Here is a 21,197-nt window from a genome sequence, read left to right as displayed (position 1 = left end):
TTTTTCCCTCAGGTAAAGTTATTAGGAAAGTTAACAATGAAAGCTACATGCTTCAACCAGCTGACAGACCTCCAACACAAATGACTGGCAAGACAATCCATAAAGACTGAGTCTGAGGTTGGAGACGATCAATGAACCACGATCTCATGGGAACAAGTTGAAATATTCACTCCAAAACCCAATTGCAGGTGCACACATAATTCTACATCTAAAGGCACAACCGTTTATGATCTGTGCACAGCAGAGGCCAAGAAGAAAAAGTGTTCAACTCAGAGAGTTTGAAACCCACAGATCCGGCTTCATGGGTCACAGCACTGGACCTGATGAATGCTAAGAAAGGAAGCACAGCTAAAGCCACTGCTGCTGAAGTGTTTTTATTTCTAACACGTTCTCTCACCTTAAGCACTTTTTAGACATACCTCCATTTCACAAATAAAGTTATGCAGATTTTGTTATTCAAAAGCTACATAAATGGTACAGAGGACATCTCAAAAATAACCAGGACCCCACGCACATTGTTTCAGCAATAAATTTACAGTGAAATGCTCAAAAGGTTTACATTCTTGTCAGCAGGAATTTGGAAAGTAAAGTAATTGTAAGTCTAGCTTTTTGGGAAGACCTTTAAATAGGAGGCTGACCTTGTTAACATGAATCATCTGGCACTAGATACATCCTAAAATTAAGTGTTTCTGAAAAACCTGCAAAAATCAACTGATATAAAAACCTGACATTTATAATATGCAAGCTGTTGAAACTTCAATATACCATTTTCCAAAGTAAAAACAGTGGGATAGCAGTATAAAAACTCAGGTTTTCCAAAGCTCTGCTGAGTCTTAATTAAACAACCAATGAGACAACTTTCTTTCCAACACAAAAAGTCTAAAAACCGATCTTTTTTTTTTTAAAGTGCATTAATTATCTGAACAGTGCACTGATGCTTTTAACAATCTTGAATATAAAAGTGCAGAGAACCAGTATAATTTTCAAAACTTACAACAACTGACACCTAGAATTAAACCACTAATATTTCTTAATTTATAAACTCCTTAGGTTCAGGTATGTATCTCCCCCTGTGCACATTCTGTAAAACACAGTGGAAACCTGGTTGTGGTTGGTCATTGTTTTTGTTGCTTATGAATAATTAGAAAATTATGTTTAAAAAATGGACTATGGGCTATTCTTTTGCCAGCTGAAGTACTGAAAACTCTCTTGGATTTAATGATTCCTTAGACTTTAAAACACACTCATCCATGACAAAACCAAATCAAAATGAACAAAATGCAAATCATACTGCATCTTAATTTCAAGTAAGTACATTTGGTGATAGGTGTGCTCAGAACTTAATTCTGGAAGATGCACGTATTTTCTGGCACAATAACTATTACTTTTGAAACTGTAATGGACTTGCAAGTGTACTGGCCACATACAAGGCTAAAGAAGAGACTGTGTCCATCTGCCACTGGAAAGGTAAAATGATGACTACAAAACCAATGATAGATAAATAATAAAGGCTTTAAATTACAAAAGCCAAAATTACAAGCAGCCAACAAGTTTGGAAATGTGTGAACCACTTCTACAAAAACTGCAATGAGGTAAGAAAATGGATACACTGGAGACTAGATAGAAAAGACTGGATAAACAGTAATGCTGTCATCTTTCTGGGTTCAGGATCAGATGTGATGATGTGATGTTAGGAAAGTAGCTTTTATTTTGTTACTCGCAGAACTAGAGATCTTGGTTTATCTATACATCAAAGAGTCACTCGCTATCTGTTCCAGTGTAGTATAAAACTTGAAAACACTAGTTGCATATATTTGCTTATTTTTCTAGATTTCTATCTAATTGTGATGTTAAATAAAATACTCAACAGTTAAAGGTTACTTAGAATGTTGTTCAATCTCAAAGCTCTACTTAGCAGCCACACCAGTACTGAAAGACTACCACCTATTCGAGGTGCAGAACAGCCACCACGTGGGAACATGAGACAACATTAGATAAGGACATTTCAGGTGCAGCTTTGGTGTTCAGTTGGTGGCATCATCCCTTCTCAGAGGAATTACTTGGAGTGCTTTGGCTATTCTCTCTGCGATAGCTCGACTGCTTGCTGCAATTATTCTTCGAGACATCAAATCAAATGGTCCACCTAGAAAACAAAGCAAACAAAGTTTATAAATGAAGCAAACTAAAAGCTGATATGAAAATAAGCACTGAAAAAACTGAGTGTAAATTATACACTATTATTTAGGACCAAATTTTTCCTCTGGACAAAAATGCATTTAACACAACAGGTTTCTCATATGAGCTGCATTTAAATTCTCTTCAATGTATGTTTACTTTGTAAACATACATGTATGTTTTCCAGCAGTCCGGCCAAGGGAGTAAAGGTTGTCTTGTTGCTTAAAAACATACAATTAACCTGTTCTTCACCTATTAATGGGTGGGGAACTGTTTAGTACTGGTAGCTCGGAAAGAGGACCGAGAAGAACTTCTTGACTTCTCATTTCAGCTACACTTTGCTCCCTATTAGCCATTTAAAAGGACAAAAAAATATTATGCAGGCCCGTGTTTTTACCTGTTACATCCAGCAGTACTCCACCAGCTTCAGTAATAATGATTCCAGCTCCTGCCATATCCCAGCAGTGAATCCCCATTTCGTAATAGGCATCAGCTCCCCCCGTTGCCACAAGGCACATGTTCACAGCTGCTGTGCCAACAGCTCTGATCCTAAAGGAGACACAAGAGGCTGTTTTAACTGAGAAGAGCCTGCAAAAAAGTTATAGAGCCTGGGAAGACTGAACAGAGAACACAGAAATGTCATGATGGAAGTGAACTGAACTTCCAAGAGCAAGCATGATGAAATGCTGCAGTGAAATGTAAAAACATGGGAATGAACTGTTGCTTAAGTAGCTTGAAGAGTTTTCAAAATACAGCTAATTTCTAGAAATTATATTTACAAATTCTGTTAATTGATTTTTGTTTAAACACATCTTAAATGATTTCTTAAACTAAAACATATTATGGAAGATAATTTCCCCTGAAACAGTCAACAGTCTATTCTGCCCTTTGAATACAAGAATTCAAGGAGAGTGCACACTTCTCAGTACTAAAAATGCCTTTTTTTTTTCAGTTTCTCTGGTGATGCTTAGTAAACATCCCTGACTTCCCAAATCCCCTAACAGTAATCACCAAAAGTAAATTACACAGCATAAATTTGGTCAGGATAACTTCACCAAACCCTCATGTCACAAATTCCAGTTTCTTCTGGAAATGTCAATGTGCTTAGCAAGTAAGTGTGACTTGTATTTATTTCAATTAACAGTAAAACGTACATTAAATTGTAACTGATAGCAGCTAAACTATTGCAAGAAACAATTTAAATCAACTTCAGTCTCAAACTATTGTTTACAAATAAAATGCCTAAGTTGAATTCACAATATATCTAAAATGTATTTCCTAGTTACACCTTAGCATATATTCTTTAACAACATCAGAAGACTTTTTTGGAAGTAGAAAAAATCTACATGTTAAGTGTCAAAACAAGAATCCTGAGAATCTCAGCATAAAATTTGTTAGATCAGAAACATGAATATGGTTAAGTAACAAAAAAACTCTACTGAAACCAACTTTACACAAAGTTTGTGTTTCCATGGTTTGTAGAAATGCAGACTTTGGCTTATGTGGAGGAGAAGCAGGGAACGCAACCAAAATAAGAACAGTTTATGGACAATTTAAACTATTCAGACAAATTAAAATCGTATGGTTTTGAAAGAGGAAAGGGAGATCTACTTTTGTCTTATATATATATATATAAAACAGTTTTCATTACTACAGGGAAAGAAAACTAAGAAGTATAGTATAGCTTCTGTTCATCCAGTTTTATCTAGCAGAAAAAAACCACAAACTTGTATTTAATTTTTATTGACTAGCAAATACAATTATAGTATAAAAATTATCATATTTACAATACTAACTACTGTCAGTATATATAAATATATATAAAAATAGGAAGTATCTTACCCATGAATAGGAATACTGAGAAGTCTTTCCATATTAGAAAGAATTATCTTTATAGCCTCTGGATCACGGTTTGACCCCAATTCTGTTACCAAAAGGGATTTTGTGATGTCTGGAAAAGAAACAAACCTCACTCTTCCAACAGCACAACTTAAACAGTCACAGTAACTAGCAGAGGTTACTTCATTGCCTTCTTACAAGATTGAATAAAAGTGAGGTACCTTAATAAAATATTATATATATCAAACATATAAAAATCTGTTATTATTTGGAAAATGGCAGGAAAAAAAAACAATAAAAGAAGGAGGATCTGCTCCAACTGTGCATATACATTAATCCATGCAAGTACTAAATAAAATTCTATTGCTATAAAAATTAAAACAGTCTTGAGATACTTGAAGATCTCATTTGAAATACAGATTTTACTTGATGTAGGGCTGTAAGCATAGAAGATGGTGCTGACATAAACCAATAGGTCACACCTGGGAGAAGCTCAATTGTATGGCAGATTTGTTTCACTCTAAAGAACAATCTCAAATAGATTGCAGACATACAGGGAATTAAAAGCAAAGAAACAAACTAACAAAACCACAATACATAGGAAATAAAATCGACAATTGCAGAGTCCTGATTTTGCACAGATCACATCATATGCATCAAAGAGAACCTAAAAGGTGTTTCTCAAAACTAAAGAACCCATGGCCAAAGAAAGTCTTGCAAAACAAAACTATGCGCTAAGAAATACCAATATATCCAGGCCCCAAATTTCTCCTGTCTCACTTGCAATCTGGTAACTCCCAGAAAGAAGCTGCTCAGTTCAGCTTACCTTCTTGGCCCGACACTTGAAGTTTCTGACCATTGCAAAATGCACCTTTTCCTTTTCTGGCAGTATACATCTTGTCTTCTACACAACTATACACAATTCCAAACTCTATCTGCAACAGAAAGGAAAAATACCTTGAGGGGTTTTTCTCTTTCTTCCTATTTACTGTGAAATAGGAAATTACAGAACTTAGTTGTAACTACAAGCAAGCAATTATTTGGATTTGATTAGATATTAAGTAATAAAAAGTATACCTTTTTGTTTACAACAAAGCCAATTGAAACTGCCACAAATGGAAACCTACAAAACAAAACATTTCACTAATTTGTAGTAAGATACAAAATTTCTTTGATTATCATGCTTAGTCTTAATAAAGACAGCGTTCAGTTAAATGTAACGTATATTTCAAAAACATACTTGGATTATACAGAACATAGTTTTCTGAAATTTGCACAGTTAAGCTGAAAATAGAGCAAACAACACTGATTACCATTTGAAACACAAACTTTTCTACCCACTAGGGGCTGCCATTCCTCTCACAGCTGTTCCTAGCCTAGGGACTGTTTCTTTCAGCCGAAGTATGCAAAGAAGCCTCTATGCTGCTAACGCTTCTCAAAGGAACAAGGTAGCCAAAATGGTCTCAAAAAAAGAACCAAGTTACCTCTCTCACCACCTCCCCTTTGTCCACCAAAGCCATGACAAAGACAGATATTGAACAATGCAGGAAGAGTGAAGACAGTGGGACTATGTAAGACATGGTGGATCGTATCTCAGTCTAACTTTGAAAACAATGGATCAATTAATTATTTTTACCTTTTTTTTCAACTCCCAGACATTTGTTTTAATTCTTTCTGTAAAAAATACCAAGGTTTAAGCCTGTAGATTCAGCAGAATGGGTTTCTCATAACTTTCTGAACATGTTTTTTAGCAGGATTCAGAAAGTGTTTGAAAGCTATTGTGCACATAGCAGCAGTCTGCAATCAAGCACACTCAGAAAAGTTCACTGGGGCCAAATTCTATCCCATTTAAAAGACATAAGGAACCAACTGTCAATGTTACTCTGTAAGTCCCCTTCACATCTCAGTGTGAAATACCACTGATAACTACTGGCGATATCCTGCTTTCTTTCATAGCTGGAGCTCCTAGATCTCAATGGATTTGAAATTTCTTAGAAATCAGCACCTTAAGCTGTTATTCCCCTTCTGAAGATGCTGCAACTTCTTATTCTGAATCCTGTTCCTGTTGAAATCTGCTCATCTGTCTTTGGAATCCACGCTAAAGGCTGCTGACCCCTGCTATACAATACAGGCCTCGTATGGGAACAATTGATGAAGGTAACAGGGCAAGACTGTTACAATACTCACAGGAATATTAAAATGCTTGCAAAAACTGCCCAATGGCTCTCAATAAGTAGCAATTTGTAACTATTCACAAGTTCATACTGTGTCTTTTAAAGCAGTTTAAAAATTAAAAACAACCTTCCTTTCATGGAACTGGAGAAAGCAAAAGGGTAATCACTAGAGTTTGCTAACATGAAAAAAATGAAAGGTGGACCTGTGTACAAAGTTGGTAGTTCCATCAATAGGGTCGATAATCCATGTGGGGTTATCTGTCAGAATGCTGCCCTCTCCAGCTGCAACAGACTCTTCTCCGATAAAGCTACAGTAGAAACACAATTAAAAGACAGAAATTGTTTAAAATGTCTGAATTACAACATTGTCCTTGACATTGAATTTGTGAAATTCAATGAGATGAAGCTTTGAGTACCACCAGTGATCACACACAAAAAGCTGAGAAATACAGTATTTATCTGGAAACCACCAGCCATGTCTGACCAAGTTTGCATGAGCATTTATGATGTCAAGGATAACGCAACATGTGGGGAAAAGAATTTTATGTTTCAACATAGAAATAACATCAGAATTTAGCATTCAGAGTATACTAGAATAATACCAGAATCTAGAATTCAGAGCATTGATGTTTTTGTCATTTTTCTGCAGTAACAGCATAATCAAATTTTGTTCAAAATACGTGCAGCTATTTCCACCTTTCAGCTTATTTGTGCTACACAACATTATTTTGCAGCTTGTGTTTTCAGTGAACAAAGCCTTTGTGGTCTTACACACCTGGTTACAGCACTGCAGCAACTGTTAAATTTGAAGACTGATTTCAATCCAGATATGACAAAGTTGTTAATCTCAAACTTTTTAGTTTTACAAGCATAACAAAATGGTAACATGATAAAGGGATGGAATTCAAACCAGAGTTCCTGAAGATGAGTGAATGCTCAGCCACAGTACTAAACCCCAGGCACACAGAATGCATAGTGCCACAGCACCCCAAATTTCACAAGTTTTGCTGCTCATGAAAGTGTGTTAGACTGCAAAATTATTAGAATGAGTCCAAGTGGGTGGAATTCTCTTTGAGGCCTTTTGCAGGCTGTCACAATTTATCACACATTACTCAGCCTATGAAAAGCTTGCAGCAAACACATGCTCTCCTCCAAACACATGTAAAATAACTGCTGAGAGGAAACTAATGAGGTCCCTTTAATATTGATTGGAAGTTTTATGATTAACTACAGAAGTGAGGATGACTAATCAGAAAGAAACAGTATGTTTCCAAAAAGCAGGAGACCTTCAGAAAAATGTATCTGAATATAGGTGGATGAGTAATTCACTAGAAGAGAAGTTCAGCATCATGTCTAATGCGACATTGGTTACTTAAAATAAAAGGAAGCTAAAATATTCTAAAACGCTTATTAATGTCACAGAAACTGTTATTTCAAGGTTATTGCACAAGTCTGATGCTTATACTAATTTGGTTACTGAACTTTTGCACCACCTCAGTTGTGCCAGTTCTACACAGATTTCTTACATTTCACATATACAGCCACAAGAACAAAATCTCCATGAAAACAAAAGAAAAAATAGCAAACGGACTTTAAGGAAACTGCATTAAACTTGAGCCATTATGTCAAAATGCTAAAGACAGACCCAGGTAAGCAAAATACATACAGATTACCCTTCAAGAATGTATTTTTCAAGGGTGGGGAGAGACGGGGGTATAGAGAGAGGTGGGAGAAGAGAAAAAAGGTGAAGAGCAATTAAGAAAACCAGTATTTTGTAGGACAGTCTTTCTGTTTTGCAGAAAAAGAAGATCCTGTCTTCTTTTAAGGATATTTCATGTTGTAAAACTGTATGAGATTTGCAAAAGACACACTCAGTTCCACAGGACCCATCCAACCCATACAGCAAAGGCACACTAGTTTCAAAAGCAGAGAAGAAATTTGGGTTCCAGGTCTCCTGGGACCACCTTTGATTTTCCAACACAATAACCAAGAAGTTTCTTACAGTTGACTCAACTGGAAGTGACTTTTGGCCTAAGTTTTATCTCGTGTCAGTAGTCCTCAGGACATCTCATTTTGTTGCTACAGCGCTGGGCAAAACTTCAACCCACTACTACTGTAAAATACTTAATGAAGGTAAAGGAGAACGCTACAACTTTCCAACCTTGTAATAAAACTTCACCAAGCAAAATCATAAACTTTCTTCTGTCAAAAGCATACTGGCAACAAGCCATACCTGTGAGAAGGGTACTTCTCTTTTATCAAAGAAATAAGGAAGTTTTCTACTTTTTGATCAGTTTCTGTCACTAGATCTACAGGTGAACTTTTAGTCATAACAGATATCTCTTCTTTGAGTGCTCCACGGATTATCTGTTAAAACAAAAATAAATAGAAAAAAAATGTTTCACTGTTAAAAATATGGAAAATATTAGTTTTCCAAAAACTTAAGCATAATTTTTACAGCCATTTTCTATACTGCACACACAAAACATAAGCAGTGACATAACCTGGATTTAACTGCAGGAGCTGAGACTTGCATCTCTAGTCCCTACTCAATACAAAGTTTTACCTGGCTTTAAACCTAAGTACAAAAGGAAGATCTCCACGTAGATGAAACTTGGGTCCATAATGTAGTGACTAGTTTTAGATTTACAAACTAAAATACCAGAGTTGACTAAAACACCTAAACTGAGCTCAAGTCAGCTATTTTTAACCAGACCCTGCATTTATGATCTTAAAACTATCAGTATCAGCTTAAGCAAGAATCCATGACTCACGGCCCACAGAACTATTTTACTGTAACTCAGAAAGATTTTCTGCGGGAAGACTTTAATGAGGTCGTTGCAGAGACAATGTTCCACAAATTCTGTAGCTCCAGGGCACAGAAATCGAACATGTGCCATCCTGTCTGGCCACCTTCAAATGTGCTAAGCAGAACTACTAAGCACCAAAACATTTGGTAGCCACTTGTGTTGTACAGCTTTGCCAAGATGTACAAACTTTTTTTTTGTTCTAAGCCATCTTAGATTTCAAATGGCAAAACACTGTAAGGGATGGCTCTTACTTACAGCAGCATGTCCCTGCCATGAGCAGGGACACCTGCCACCAGACCAGACCTGGAGCTCCATCCAGCCTGGCCTCGGACACTTCCAAGGATGGAGAGAACACAATGCGGTGTTGTGTGCCATCAACAAGGCACTGGAGAAAGCTGATTGAGGTGCTCACAAGAAAGACTGTCACCAGCTTTCAGGTGGTAAAATAGTAAGGCAGACAGGAGGAGCTTAAGGGCGAAAATCAGAATGCTCTTTGTTTAACACAATTCTGAAATTCATTTTTTAAATCAAACTCAAGGAATAAAAGTTACTCCTTAGTCTTTAATCGGATTCCAGGCCAAGGAAAAGCATAAAGTTGTTCTCTTAAGTTAACCAAGTTGCAAACATAAAACCCACTCTAATCTTACCCTTGAACATCACAAACTGTTCTGCCCATTTAGTTTTTGACAAAACACTCTACAAAAGTGTTTTCAACATCCACCTCCTTCAAAAGCTATATACATATTAGACTCAATAAATCACGTTATTATCTATAAAAAGCTTATACATACCTCCCCAGCTTTCCTTGCTAAACCAACTGCATAATCCATACATTCTTGCCAGGGATCTGCCATCTTTCCCGAGATAAAGAGCCTATCAAAAGGAGAGATTAATGCCAAAAATTATTATGGCTTGTTTTCTTTTTTCTTTTTTTACGAACGCGCAGGTTTTGGCTTCACCTGGTTCAAGTACTGTCCAAATGAGGAATCGGGCTGAGCGCACGCCCCGCCCCGCGCAGCGCCCTCACGGCGCCCGAAATGGCGGCTGCGGCGCGCGCTGCGCTCACCGCCGCCGCTGCCGCCCAGGCGCAGGCGCGGCGCGCGAGGCCGCGGGCCCGCCCCCTCCGCCGCCGCCGCTCGGTGCTGACCGCGCCTGCGTGTGAGGGGGCTCGGCCGCCGCGGCGCCGGCGCTGTCAAAATTTACGGGGGAAGTGTTGAAATTAGACTTTGATGTCGACTTCTGGTTAATAATTGGACGTGGCAGGGCGGACATACCGTAAATGCTCTCCCGTGGAGCACGCGGTTGAAGTTTATCATAGAACTGAAAGGATGGTTTGGGTTGGAAGGGGTTTTAAAGATCATAAGGAACCCCTCTGCCGTGGCCAGGGGCACTTTCCAGTTGACCAGGTTGTTCAGAGCCCCATCCAGCCCGGCCTTGTTCCCGGCCAGGGGTGGGGCAACCACATCATCTGTGGGAAACCTGTGTGAGTGCCTCAGAACCCTCAAGGAGGGCGAGTTCACAGAGTTCAACGATTTTTGAAAGCAATTTGCAGTGCAGCTGATGCATCTTCAATATTAATATCATACAGAGGAAAAAAAAATTCCAAGCCTGACTGATACCAGTTTCATTTTTTTTTTCCTGTGGTCTTTTGAGCCTATTTTCTGTCATCAAGTCAAGGCAAAACCCTGAGGGCTTGTTTTGTCCTCACAAATTCCAAGTGATGTAACTGACTGTCCTATATAAAATGGTGATCTGGCTAAACAGGACAAAGGCTGCAATTTGCTTTATGCTTACAATAATCATAAGATGTCTACCACACCAAAAGAAGCAGTGTTACCCCATTGCCCACCCTAGGCACAGCTAGGCCAAAGGGGGTTTGTTTTGTCCTTTCCACTGAAAAAGTTTCCACTCTCACTGAATCTCACTGTGGTGTGGGGCAGGTCACTGTGCTATTCCACATTTCCTTCTTCCTATCTCATAAACAGGAATAAGCTTGATTTTAAAGTATTCACAGTCATTAAAGAACTACAGAGATGATAAGTTGTGGTTTTTATTGATCATTTTGCAAATTGTTCTTCTTACAAGGTTATACCAAAAGCACACAGACCATTGAAAGAGGCACTTTGGCTCAGATTCGGTTTGAGGCAAGCAGCTGAACATGCCTCAGTACAACCTATATAGGACTGCACGAGTGTTATGAAAAATGGATTTTTTGACATCAACAATGTATACTTAACATTACAGCAAGAGTTTTATAGCAGATTTCAAATTCTGCATTCACCTTAAAATCAGCAGAAGTAAAACAGGAATGCCTGAAGTTCTCTCCTAACAAGAATTTTTCTAATCCAAACCACAATGTCTATTCCAGCTGAAATGAAATTTTGTATTTTATGTACGAGGCTACTAGGAGGAAAACTAAGCTCTAAGATGTATTTTTATGTGTCACCTGATAAACTGGATGAAGAGAGGTTGACCTAGTGATAAAAAGTCTGCAAACCAGACTGATCACACTCCAGCATGCATACATTTCCAAACAGACACAAACAGAAAATTGGGAAAATAAAAGCATGAGAGATTACTGCCTGCTTTCTTAGTGTGATATATTATTTCTTGTTTACTACAGCAGTGCCCAGCCAATCTAACAGGTCATATATCCATGCACAATTGAACTCTTGGTGTTAATACAACACTTTCCAAACTGCTGCATACATTACTAACACATGCCAGGGAACCTTGCAGCAATTTTTGAACTGGAACAAGGCCAGGGGCTGCTACCACAGCATCTTGCAAAATGTTTGTAAATCCTTGACCTTATGCATTCTCTAAAATTACAGCTAGAACAACTAAAATGCTTGATATTCACCTATTTTTGTAGTTTGGCTGAAAGTGCTGTTTATTTTAAAATCAGGAAGTATTTATTTCGAAAAATTCCTCTTCTTGCTTGCATAACTTTACATACATTTTTTTGCAACTACTAGAAGTTTTATTTATTAACTTTGAAGTGAAACAGTTCAACACCTTCTAGGCACAGGCCTGTAAAATTAACAGTGGTTTCAAATGTGTATTGAATTCTCCAAAGTATTTTTTTTTTTCAAATGCAACTGTTGAACTTTCTGTATGAAAATGTGCTAAAATAGTAAGTTAAACAAATAAAATGTAAAAATATCTTGGAATCTAAACAGGTAAAATGAGAGCAATTCTAGCCTAGGCAAAATCCTAAAGGTGTGGAAAAGTTTCTGCTTTTGTTCCTAATACCATTGGTTAGGGTGGAGTTTTCACCTCTTCTCAATTATGTATCTGTCAGACTAATTTGGTTTTGCTTCTCGGTTTCTGAAAACTACCTGGAATGAGCATCTGTGTACAATCCTAGACACATTCCTGGAATAAGATGATAGTGAAAACTTTTTCGAGTTTTATCAACTGTGACTTGCCATGTTTATACTGGCATTTACAGGCTGATAGCCCTTAGCTATTACTGGCGATTGATGAAAGCAACCACCCTGATAAAACCTTTGAGGTCTCCCCAAAGATTTACTTCCTGCATCCCAACTCTATCTTCTCTTTATCCAAAAAAAAGTGTTATTTCAATTATTTTGCCAGCAAATGCTAAGGCAGAAAAATCAGGGGCAGGAGGAAGGGTGTGAGTAGAAGAGTATTGAAGATTTAGCAGATTTTCTGCTAAAAAAAAAGGAAATGACCCTGTTGCACAGAAAGCACTTGCTTTTGTAGCAGCCATGCGGGGGAAAAGATCTTTTATTGCTCTTCCCAGCTCATTGGTTCCACAATGCTGGTTGGGCTCTTACTGCATATTCTGTACCACAGCAGCTTAAGATGAAAAGAAAGATGAATAGACAATTGTAGATAAAAGGGAAGAAAATAAATAACAAGAGAAAAGGGAACTGTTCCTCTTGTACTGGAAAGCAATATAACAACTGGAGAGACAGGCAGGGGAAAGCAGAAAAATGCTCCTGTACTTTCAGCTGCCAGGAGAAAAAGATTTCCAAAATATGCAGGCACTGAAAACCCTTTCCTTCACGGAAACCAAAACCACCTTCCTTTGTGTGACATCCACACCACATCCAGTACAGTAATTTATTCATATCTAAGTCATGTAAAAACTACAGCAAAGAGGACTGCAACATTAGTGACAGGCTTACTGAGATCTTTTATCCCCCACCTAATCACACAGTGAGATTTACAGCGGGAAGACATCTAAGTGAATTTAGTTTTGCTTCATAAAGCTTTCCTTCTAATTGTCATTAAACTATAAGGAAAAAATGTGGGCCTGGTGTATGGACAGTGCTGGTTTCCAAATGCAATCAAATCTGTTTGTGTAGATGTAGAAAAGATGCTGCAATAGTGTAGTATGTTGCTTTCCTTCAGAAGACTGTCATACTGAAAGTTTACATTTTCATTATTTATTAAGACATACTGTCCCCATCACTTACACAAAAATAAATACCAAATCTAAGAAAATGTTGTTGTTATTATACAGCTCAATAGAGAAAGAATTTATTCTAGAATGTGAATATCTGTAATATTAGTTACTATCATTTCCCTTTCAGGACACAGTTCTGTTGATAAGGCAACTGAGAAATTGATGGGAATTGTGTCTTTACAATGGAAGACAAATTCTGGCATACCATGATTTTAAAAAGAAAACTGGACTTGCTTTAATACCACACTTACAAGAAAGATTGGATATTTTTGTTTGTGAAAATTTATTGACTAACTAAAGTAGGATTCTGTATCTTCTATAAATAGAACATCATTATGAAGATACTCCAGGATTATATTCCCTCCATTGTACAGTGGACAGTCTTTATCAGCTAGCCATGTTTCCAGTGTGTGCTCAAATGGCAAGGCTTCTCCAGAGGCAGGATGGCATAATCTCAGTTTCTGTAAGACAAATAGCACACAAATTAAAACAAAGAGTTGCCTATCCAAGATGAAAAAAGTGGGGTGTGTGAGGCACAAAGGCAAAAGGAAAACTAAAACCAAAATGCAACAACCTGGAAAATGTTTGTTATTGCTGACTTACCTGGGATGTTGATTTGTTGTTGTCATTTTTAAGGCTTGCTAAGGAAGCTGCAAAATCTACTACTTTGCCAATACTCCACTTACTGCAAAAGAACATGGGTTTGCTTTTCTCTTTGCTCCCTTTCGGTAAAAATACTTGAAAGTAAATTCTTTCTGTCTAGAAAAACATGAACAATAAAACAGAAATTATCCACAGAAGAAACACATCATTCCAGTCATATACATCTAGTATGTCTTTTTAAAGTAAAACTTAAAAAACTTTTTAAAGTTTTTCAGTAAACAAAACTTAAAACTTCAGCCCCAAAATTACCAACTGAAATTTGTTTTAGTCCATCAGGACAATTTTGCTGCAAAATATAAAAGACCAAGATCATCAAATCCAATCCTCTACAGCTGCAGGCATATATAGGATGGACAGTAAGTTTTTAAAGGTAGAGAGAACATCTTTTCCCACCAGTCCCACAGCACACTGTTATATACAGACAGACGTGAAAAGGTATCTGTCCTCATGAGAAAAAGGTGAGATTGAATAAGCAGAATTTGGTTTTGGCAGCAGTATAGTGTCTCAAATTGGAATGCAAAAGCAGTTAGAGCAGCTCACTGTACTAGAAATGCCTGCTTCACAAACCAGCATTGAGATCATGACCAGCTAATCCTTTATCCTGTACTGTATCCTCCTTTATGTACTAAACACTCTACTAGACTGGAAGATTTGTTTAAAAAATGTCAAGAGTAATCTATGAGACAGAGATTCTGAATGGGATTGGAGTAAAATATAGCAAGCATGACTGCTCCATATTTATTGTTTAGGATCATCCTTGCTGAGTCAAAGCCAGAAACTATCAAACAAGACAGGAGCCTTCTTTTTAAAGGATTTATTTATGCATTCCCTAAGAACATATGGATCTACCACAACCGTGTTCATAAAAATGACTCTGAATTTCAATCTGTGCTTTTTCATGGAAATTTGAGTGTTCTCCACACAGAAGAAAAGAGAATCATGTCCTGGAGCTGTCCCTCAAAACATCAGAAAGTATTAGTAACTGGAGTAAATGGAGCAGTGGTTTCTTACTCAGTTGTTAAGGTAAAACTGGAACTCTTTTATCTCCCTGCATCCCCCCAAACCAGCAAATGCAACCAGGAAACCTAAATACATTCAGTATGGATATTCTGTGAATTGCATTCAGAGAAACACCAACTGGGCTATTAAAACAATGAAGAAACAATGCCAGGGCCTCACACAGGAGGTCACCCTTTCTGGGGATCAAATGGATTGTGGGCAGGAAATAACCCCTCTGGTCCACTTGGCAAATTACCCTTGAACACCCAAGGAGTGGTGGAAACCCTTACTGGAGATAAAATAAGGAAGGGTTTGGGAAAGCTTGGCTTGTGGTAAAGCCGGTGGTCTTACCACTCTGGCAGGATCTAATCAACAGTTTGCTGACACTCCTATGCCCTCTGCTGTGCAGTCTGACAATGGCATTCATTAAAAAGAAAAAAAAATCCAGGAATGGTAGGACGATCATGGAGCTCACTGGGTGTTCCACCTGTCCTCAAAGTAATGGTGCAGTCAAGAAGTGGAATGGTCCACTAAAATGTGCTCTAGGGCAAACTTTCCTTATGGGAAAATGGGGTAAAGCCCTGCTTAAAGCTGTTTTATGTTTAAAATAACCAGTAGACACTCACCAGATGCCCAGTGCAAGAAGCGCATTTTCTTGCTCTCAAACCAGTAAAATGTCTAATAAACCCCCTAATGTCAGCCCTTCTCTTTTTTCAGGGTGACAATGTTCTTATTAACTACCCTTACGAAGTTAAAAATACCTGTCTGTCCCTTTATTACTCCCAAAGTAAAGGGCACATGAAAAACTGTTTCTAAATGGAGATTCCGTTTACCTTCACTGAGGTTTGGGTAATTCCCAAGAATGAGAAATTTCTTACCCTTTCAGGAAATGAATGAAACTTGGGACAGATTTTTTGGCCTGAACAAACCTGGAGTATCCCCAAGGAATCATCATTTTACCTTCATAGAAACCTCAGCTGTAAAAATATGATCACAACACCCACTGTATTGTACTGACCGTTATCTGTACCTCCTTCCTCCCTGTTTCAGGAATGGGATGATAATCTTGTCATTCAGTTTATGAAAATCATTTCTCAAATAGGTTTTTTACACATACAAATGGTGTTGTATATACAACACCCTCAATCTTCAGATGCCGATTCTGGGTGAATAGCTGAATCTGCACCTGAAACATCTTGTACCAATCTAAATTGGCATACTCATCCCTCTACACTCTCAAAATTAGCAAACTCAAAATTTTAAGGCACATTCTTATGGTAAGACAACATTGTTCACTGCAATGCCCCAACATATGAATTCAGTCTGGGTGGGAAAACCAAGCAATTACATGTTTCAGGGCTAGATGATCTGAAATACTGATATTGCTAGCCAAGTATTAAGATTTGACACTACCTGCAAAGAGTCCAGGTGATAAGGAACCACAAGCTAAGTGTGCTATAAAATTCTGTGCTGCACTTCTTACAAAATTGTGCTACAGCAATTCTAGAAATCCTGTTCTAGTCTAATAATAAAATTCTATGCTCTATTGATCATCAAATTCTGCTAAAATAATAAGCTTTAATACAACTTAGTGCTGTCATCTTTCTGCCAAGAATCCCCAAAAGACCCCGTTTGTCCCTGCAATGCTATGTGACAGCCATGTGGCAGCAAATACATTTCTGCTATAAAATAATAGAATTTGACTCCACTGCTCCAAACCCCACACAGACATCTTAAAACAGACATAAGACTAGTAAGATTGCTTTTTGGTACTAGGCTGAAATACACATTTACGGGATTGTGGTCTTGAAAAATTAAATCCAAAACCAAGCTGAGGGAACTTGATGAAGATCAAGCAATTTAGAAAACTTTCCAGTTCCTATGAGAATTCAGTTATTGAAAACAAACATCACTGACCTGAGGTAAGGACTTGTCCCCACATGCATGCATTTTCAGTTTCATTAATGCCACTTTTGCTGCTGTCTCACTGTTTTTTGCTCCTTTACGTTTTTTGCTTTTCACTTCGTCACTTTTTTTTGAATCTGAGAAGAATATTATTCCTGTTAGTGTGATCATTCTGACAGTTTCCTGAGCATATTGTATGACACAGACCCACTTAGTCTGTTGGGTCTCATTGTATTGCCATGGATCCCATCCCTTTTCATGTTTGTTCATATTCTCCCAAAGTTATGTATCAGAATTTTTAGTTATAGCACAATTCCTTTACATTGAAAGACAGATGAACATTATCACCATGTAAACACAGGCTGCAAAAGCCAAATAGATACAAATTCTTAAGTTTCTAGCCTACGGCCATCACAGCATTTGGCAACAATTTCAGCTCCTCCTTTCTACACATAACCCCACCCTCCAGCTGGGCAGTGCTGTTTATTCTCTTTCCCATCCTAAAGCTTGTTTAAAACCTGCAAAACATTACATGGTAGAATCAGACTTTTCTGGCCATCTTGACTGTGCAGGTGTGATCCCAGCAGATTGATATGCACATCCAACACAACTGTGTTATTTGCACTTGAATTAATACGTAAATAATAATGGCTAGGTACAATTCATTGTATTACAGTACCTGTAGAATGACAAGAAGACAATAATTCTGAAAGAAACCTGCACCCTATTTGTTCTTTAGAGATTCCTCTTGTATTGTTGTTTTGGCTCAGTTTAAATGAACAGTATTAAATGCTAACATGTAAGTTTAGGGCTGTTGAACCAAGGAACTCCCATCCTTTGTTCTTATTTGGTCAAACCTGGCCCCTCAAAGGAGGTCAGAAGCTCAAATAGTGTTCTGAAAATAATGTAAGAAAAAGAATATATATTCCTCTGTACTTGCCTATAATATGTTGAACAAGCTGCTGGGTGGCAGCCATTCGAGGTTTCGGCGTGTCCAGCTTCTCACATTCATGGTCTGATCGATGACGATGTCTATAAACAACAAAGTAAAACTTCTACTGCCTTTTCCATATATTAGTGAATGAATATTGATGTTTAAACACTCTGTTCCACTCACCTGAGACAAAAATGTTTTTCACAGTAAGGACATAACACTGGCAAAAGCTCCTTTCTGTTGCAGTCCTTGTATGAGCATGGGTAAGATCTGTGCTCATCAGGTTTCATAGAACTGTTTCTTACATTCACCTAGGAGTAAGTAGAAAATATTTTGTGTAAATGAACAGATACTACAGATATAACTTACCATCCCAGCTTTGTCAAAGATCTGTGCTAGCTCTCCATTCTATGGGCAAATCTGGTCCAGCTATTCTCTCCTACTTTTGCCCTGGTAATGTTTAGCTCAGAGGTTGAAAAAGAACCATCATCCTACTCAAAGTCAATTTACTTCTGAGAGGAAGAAAAAGAGTAGATTCATTTCTTTAAGCTTTTCACATTCTCAGTTAAATAATTCATACTTATATCCCATATGCATTCATCTAGTCTGAAAACACACAGCTAAATTGCATGGAATTTTAATTTAAGGCTATCGTATATTATTAGATTACCTCAGGACACCCATGAGCATCCCGGCTCCTGTGCTGAAGGCTTTGTGGAGAAAAAAGAAAATAACACACTGTTATCAACATTCCAGGAAAGAAAAAATGCATGTGAAAACATTTAAGTGTTTAAAGAGTATTCTAACAAGTTTTATCATAGAAAAACTTCAATTAGATAATGAGTCTTCTCCAAAGTTTCTTCTATTCTATGTGTTTCACTTCTTGAATAAATAGATCATATTCTTTCTCAGAATGTAAAACATTTCGCTTTTGGAACTTACGCCTTAAGATAAACAAGCCATTTCAAGAGAATGAAGACATTAGCATGCATAAGAGTACAGTTCAAGCAACCAGGATTTATCTGTTTTAAATGGATTTTCAATCATCTTCCATAATGGCAGAAATCCCTAGAAGGCTTCTGATATGTCAGAAGTGAAATGTGCCCCCAATCTCTGAGTTTCTCTCAGCTGCCCTCTGCTAATCAGAAGCATAAATCAAAGTGCAGGCCCTTATTTCAACCTTGCAAGAAACCTCAAAATTTTTTCAAGAAGAAAACATAATCCGCCACCTCCTTTTGTGGCAAGATCACCCATTTAGTTGACATTGGGAAGCCATCAGATATGATGTCTTGCATTTTAGCGAAGTTTTCCACACTGTTTCTCAGAGTGTCCTTCTGGACAAAAGGTCCAGCACACAGCTAGCCCAGTCTGTAGTATGATGGATGAGATTTGGGCTCTGAGAGTGAGTTAATGCAATTGCCTCAATCTGGTGGCCAGTGGAGTTCCCTAGGGCTCAATGTTAGGTCCAGTGCTCTTTAATATTTTTATAAATGATCTGGATACATGTCATGGTTGCCAACCACACTAAACCAGGAAAGGCTGTGAACTCCCTTGAGGGTGGAGAAGTCACACAGAGAGATTCTGGATAAACTAGAGCTGGGCAGTCACCAACTGTATGAAGTTTAATGGGAGCAAGTGCGGGATTCTTCACTTGGGATGAGGGAATCCTGGTGACTAGCATACAGCATGAGGAAATGGAAAGAAGCTGTGTCACAGGAAGTTCAGGTTGAACATTAGGAAAAGGTTCTTAGAGACGGTGGTTGGGCACTGGAACAGGCTCCCCAAGCAAGCGGTTGTGCACCAAGCTTGTTGGAGTTCAAGGATTGTCTGAATGACACTTAGTAGTGTGCTTTAGTTTTATTCCTGTGAGGAGCAGGGAGTTGGACTTGTTGACCCTTGGGGGCCCCTTTCAACTGGAGATATTCTGTGATTCTATGAACTTACCAAAAGATACCTGAACAGCCATCACATACAAAGGGAAGAAAATCTGAAACAAAGAGATTTGTTTGCAGTGAAGACAACATGGTTATTGTTTTGCAAATAGTTTCTAGCATAATTTTCACATGATTAACTTTTGCTTACCAACATCACAGGGTAGGTATCTTTATAAGAATACTTAGCAACTGCATCTGCACTTCAGCTAGAAGTGGCTTTTGTTAACTCCCCTAATTAGTATTACAGAAAAACGTATGAGCAGGTAAATTATACTTATATACATTCCAGAAGTTGGAATTAGGCTTTATATTCATTTTTTTCAATATCAAGCTATGACACTGGAACATATGGATAGCCATCAAAATTACTAGCTATGTTAAAAACTGAATTTATTGCGAGATCACTCAGAACACTATTTACTGACAGTGAACAATTTACATTTTTTTAATGGGCTGCCAACTGGAGGAGATGCTGGCTCTTTGGAAGGGAGAGCCTCTCCTCCACTGGACCGTCATAATGACCCTGCCCCTTCTTCTCATCATATCATCCAAACTGTCCTTGACTTCCTAAGCCTCTGTACACATCCCCTGCCTACCACATAAATTCTTACAGATAAAATAACTTCACTGTCTGCCGAACTCTACCACATCATTAATGGCAGCAAATGCCAGGTCCAGCCCACTACTCTGCTTCTCCATCCTTTGGGTTTTACGCTGACAGACCACCACGCAACTCAGGTCACGATCATCTCTATCCCTTCATTTCCTGAGTGGTCCATCGGAAAGCTTTCGGTGCAGGCGGTTCTGCTGCGTCTTTCTGAGAGGCTACACTTCCAGTCACACTTTCCGAGATCACTGAAGGCAATTCCTCCCGAGTGTGAGGAAGAGGCAAGGGGGCTATCAACCACCCAGTGACACAGCCGAGGTGACAGGCACCGGTACCGGACCGTGTAGGGCGGCAGCAGCACAGAGCAATCCCCAAGCTGGGGGGGACACCACTCGCAACCCCCGCACCGTCCCCGGCCCACCATCCCCGTCTCCGCCGGGCCCCGCCGCGCTCTCCCTTACCGAGCTGGCGACAGTCGGGCACCCCGCAGTGCTGCCCCACCTCCAGCTCCGCCATGTCCGCGGCACGCAGGAGGCGGAGGCGCGGCGGGGCGGGCGGGGCCGCGCTGCGCAGGGGCCGGCGGGACCCGCCCCGGGGCGGGCGGGCCAGAGGAGACCCGCCCGCGCTGGGCTGAGCCCGAGCCCGCCCCGCCAGGGCTCGGAGCTGCGGGGTTGCAGCTGGTGGTCCTCGGGGTGTTCCAGGAAAAAAAAAAAAAAAAA

The 21,197-nt window shown here is 38.8% G+C and overlaps 2 protein-coding genes across 2 annotated transcripts; both read right to left on the bottom strand.

Moving 5' to 3' along the window:
• Positions 1-358: 358 nt before the first annotated feature.
• On the bottom strand, positions 359-10,104 carry IMPA1 (inositol monophosphatase 1). The gene is made up of 9 exons (XM_063391911.1): positions 9,958-10,104; positions 9,790-9,871; positions 8,422-8,555; positions 6,392-6,496; positions 5,092-5,137; positions 4,841-4,949; positions 4,018-4,126; positions 2,573-2,724; positions 359-2,143 (listed from the first exon to the last, which is right to left on the bottom strand). The coding sequence occupies exons 2-9, from the start codon at positions 9,850-9,852 to the stop codon at positions 2,025-2,027; spliced, it is 837 nt and encodes a 278-aa protein (XP_063247981.1). The 5' UTR covers positions 9,853-9,871; positions 9,958-10,104; the 3' UTR covers positions 359-2,024.
• A 3,296-nt stretch (positions 10,105-13,400) lies between these two features.
• Positions 13,401-21,133, bottom strand: ZFAND1 (zinc finger AN1-type containing 1). The gene is made up of 8 exons (XM_063391893.1): positions 20,940-21,133; positions 19,882-19,924; positions 18,608-18,647; positions 18,121-18,248; positions 17,944-18,035; positions 17,016-17,140; positions 14,040-14,195; positions 13,401-13,897 (listed from the first exon to the last, which is right to left on the bottom strand). Exons 1-8 carry the CDS (start codon positions 20,992-20,994, stop codon positions 13,727-13,729), a joined length of 810 nt encoding a protein of 269 aa, XP_063247963.1. The 5' UTR covers positions 20,995-21,133; the 3' UTR covers positions 13,401-13,726.
• Positions 21,134-21,197: the final 64 nt, after the last annotated feature.

This window comes from Prinia subflava, chromosome 1, assembly GCF_021018805.1.
Source record: "Prinia subflava isolate CZ2003 ecotype Zambia chromosome 1, Cam_Psub_1.2, whole genome shotgun sequence".
Classification (NCBI taxonomy): domain Eukaryota; kingdom Metazoa; phylum Chordata; class Aves; order Passeriformes; family Cisticolidae; genus Prinia; species Prinia subflava.
This window is presented reverse-complemented; position numbering and strand designations above follow the sequence as displayed.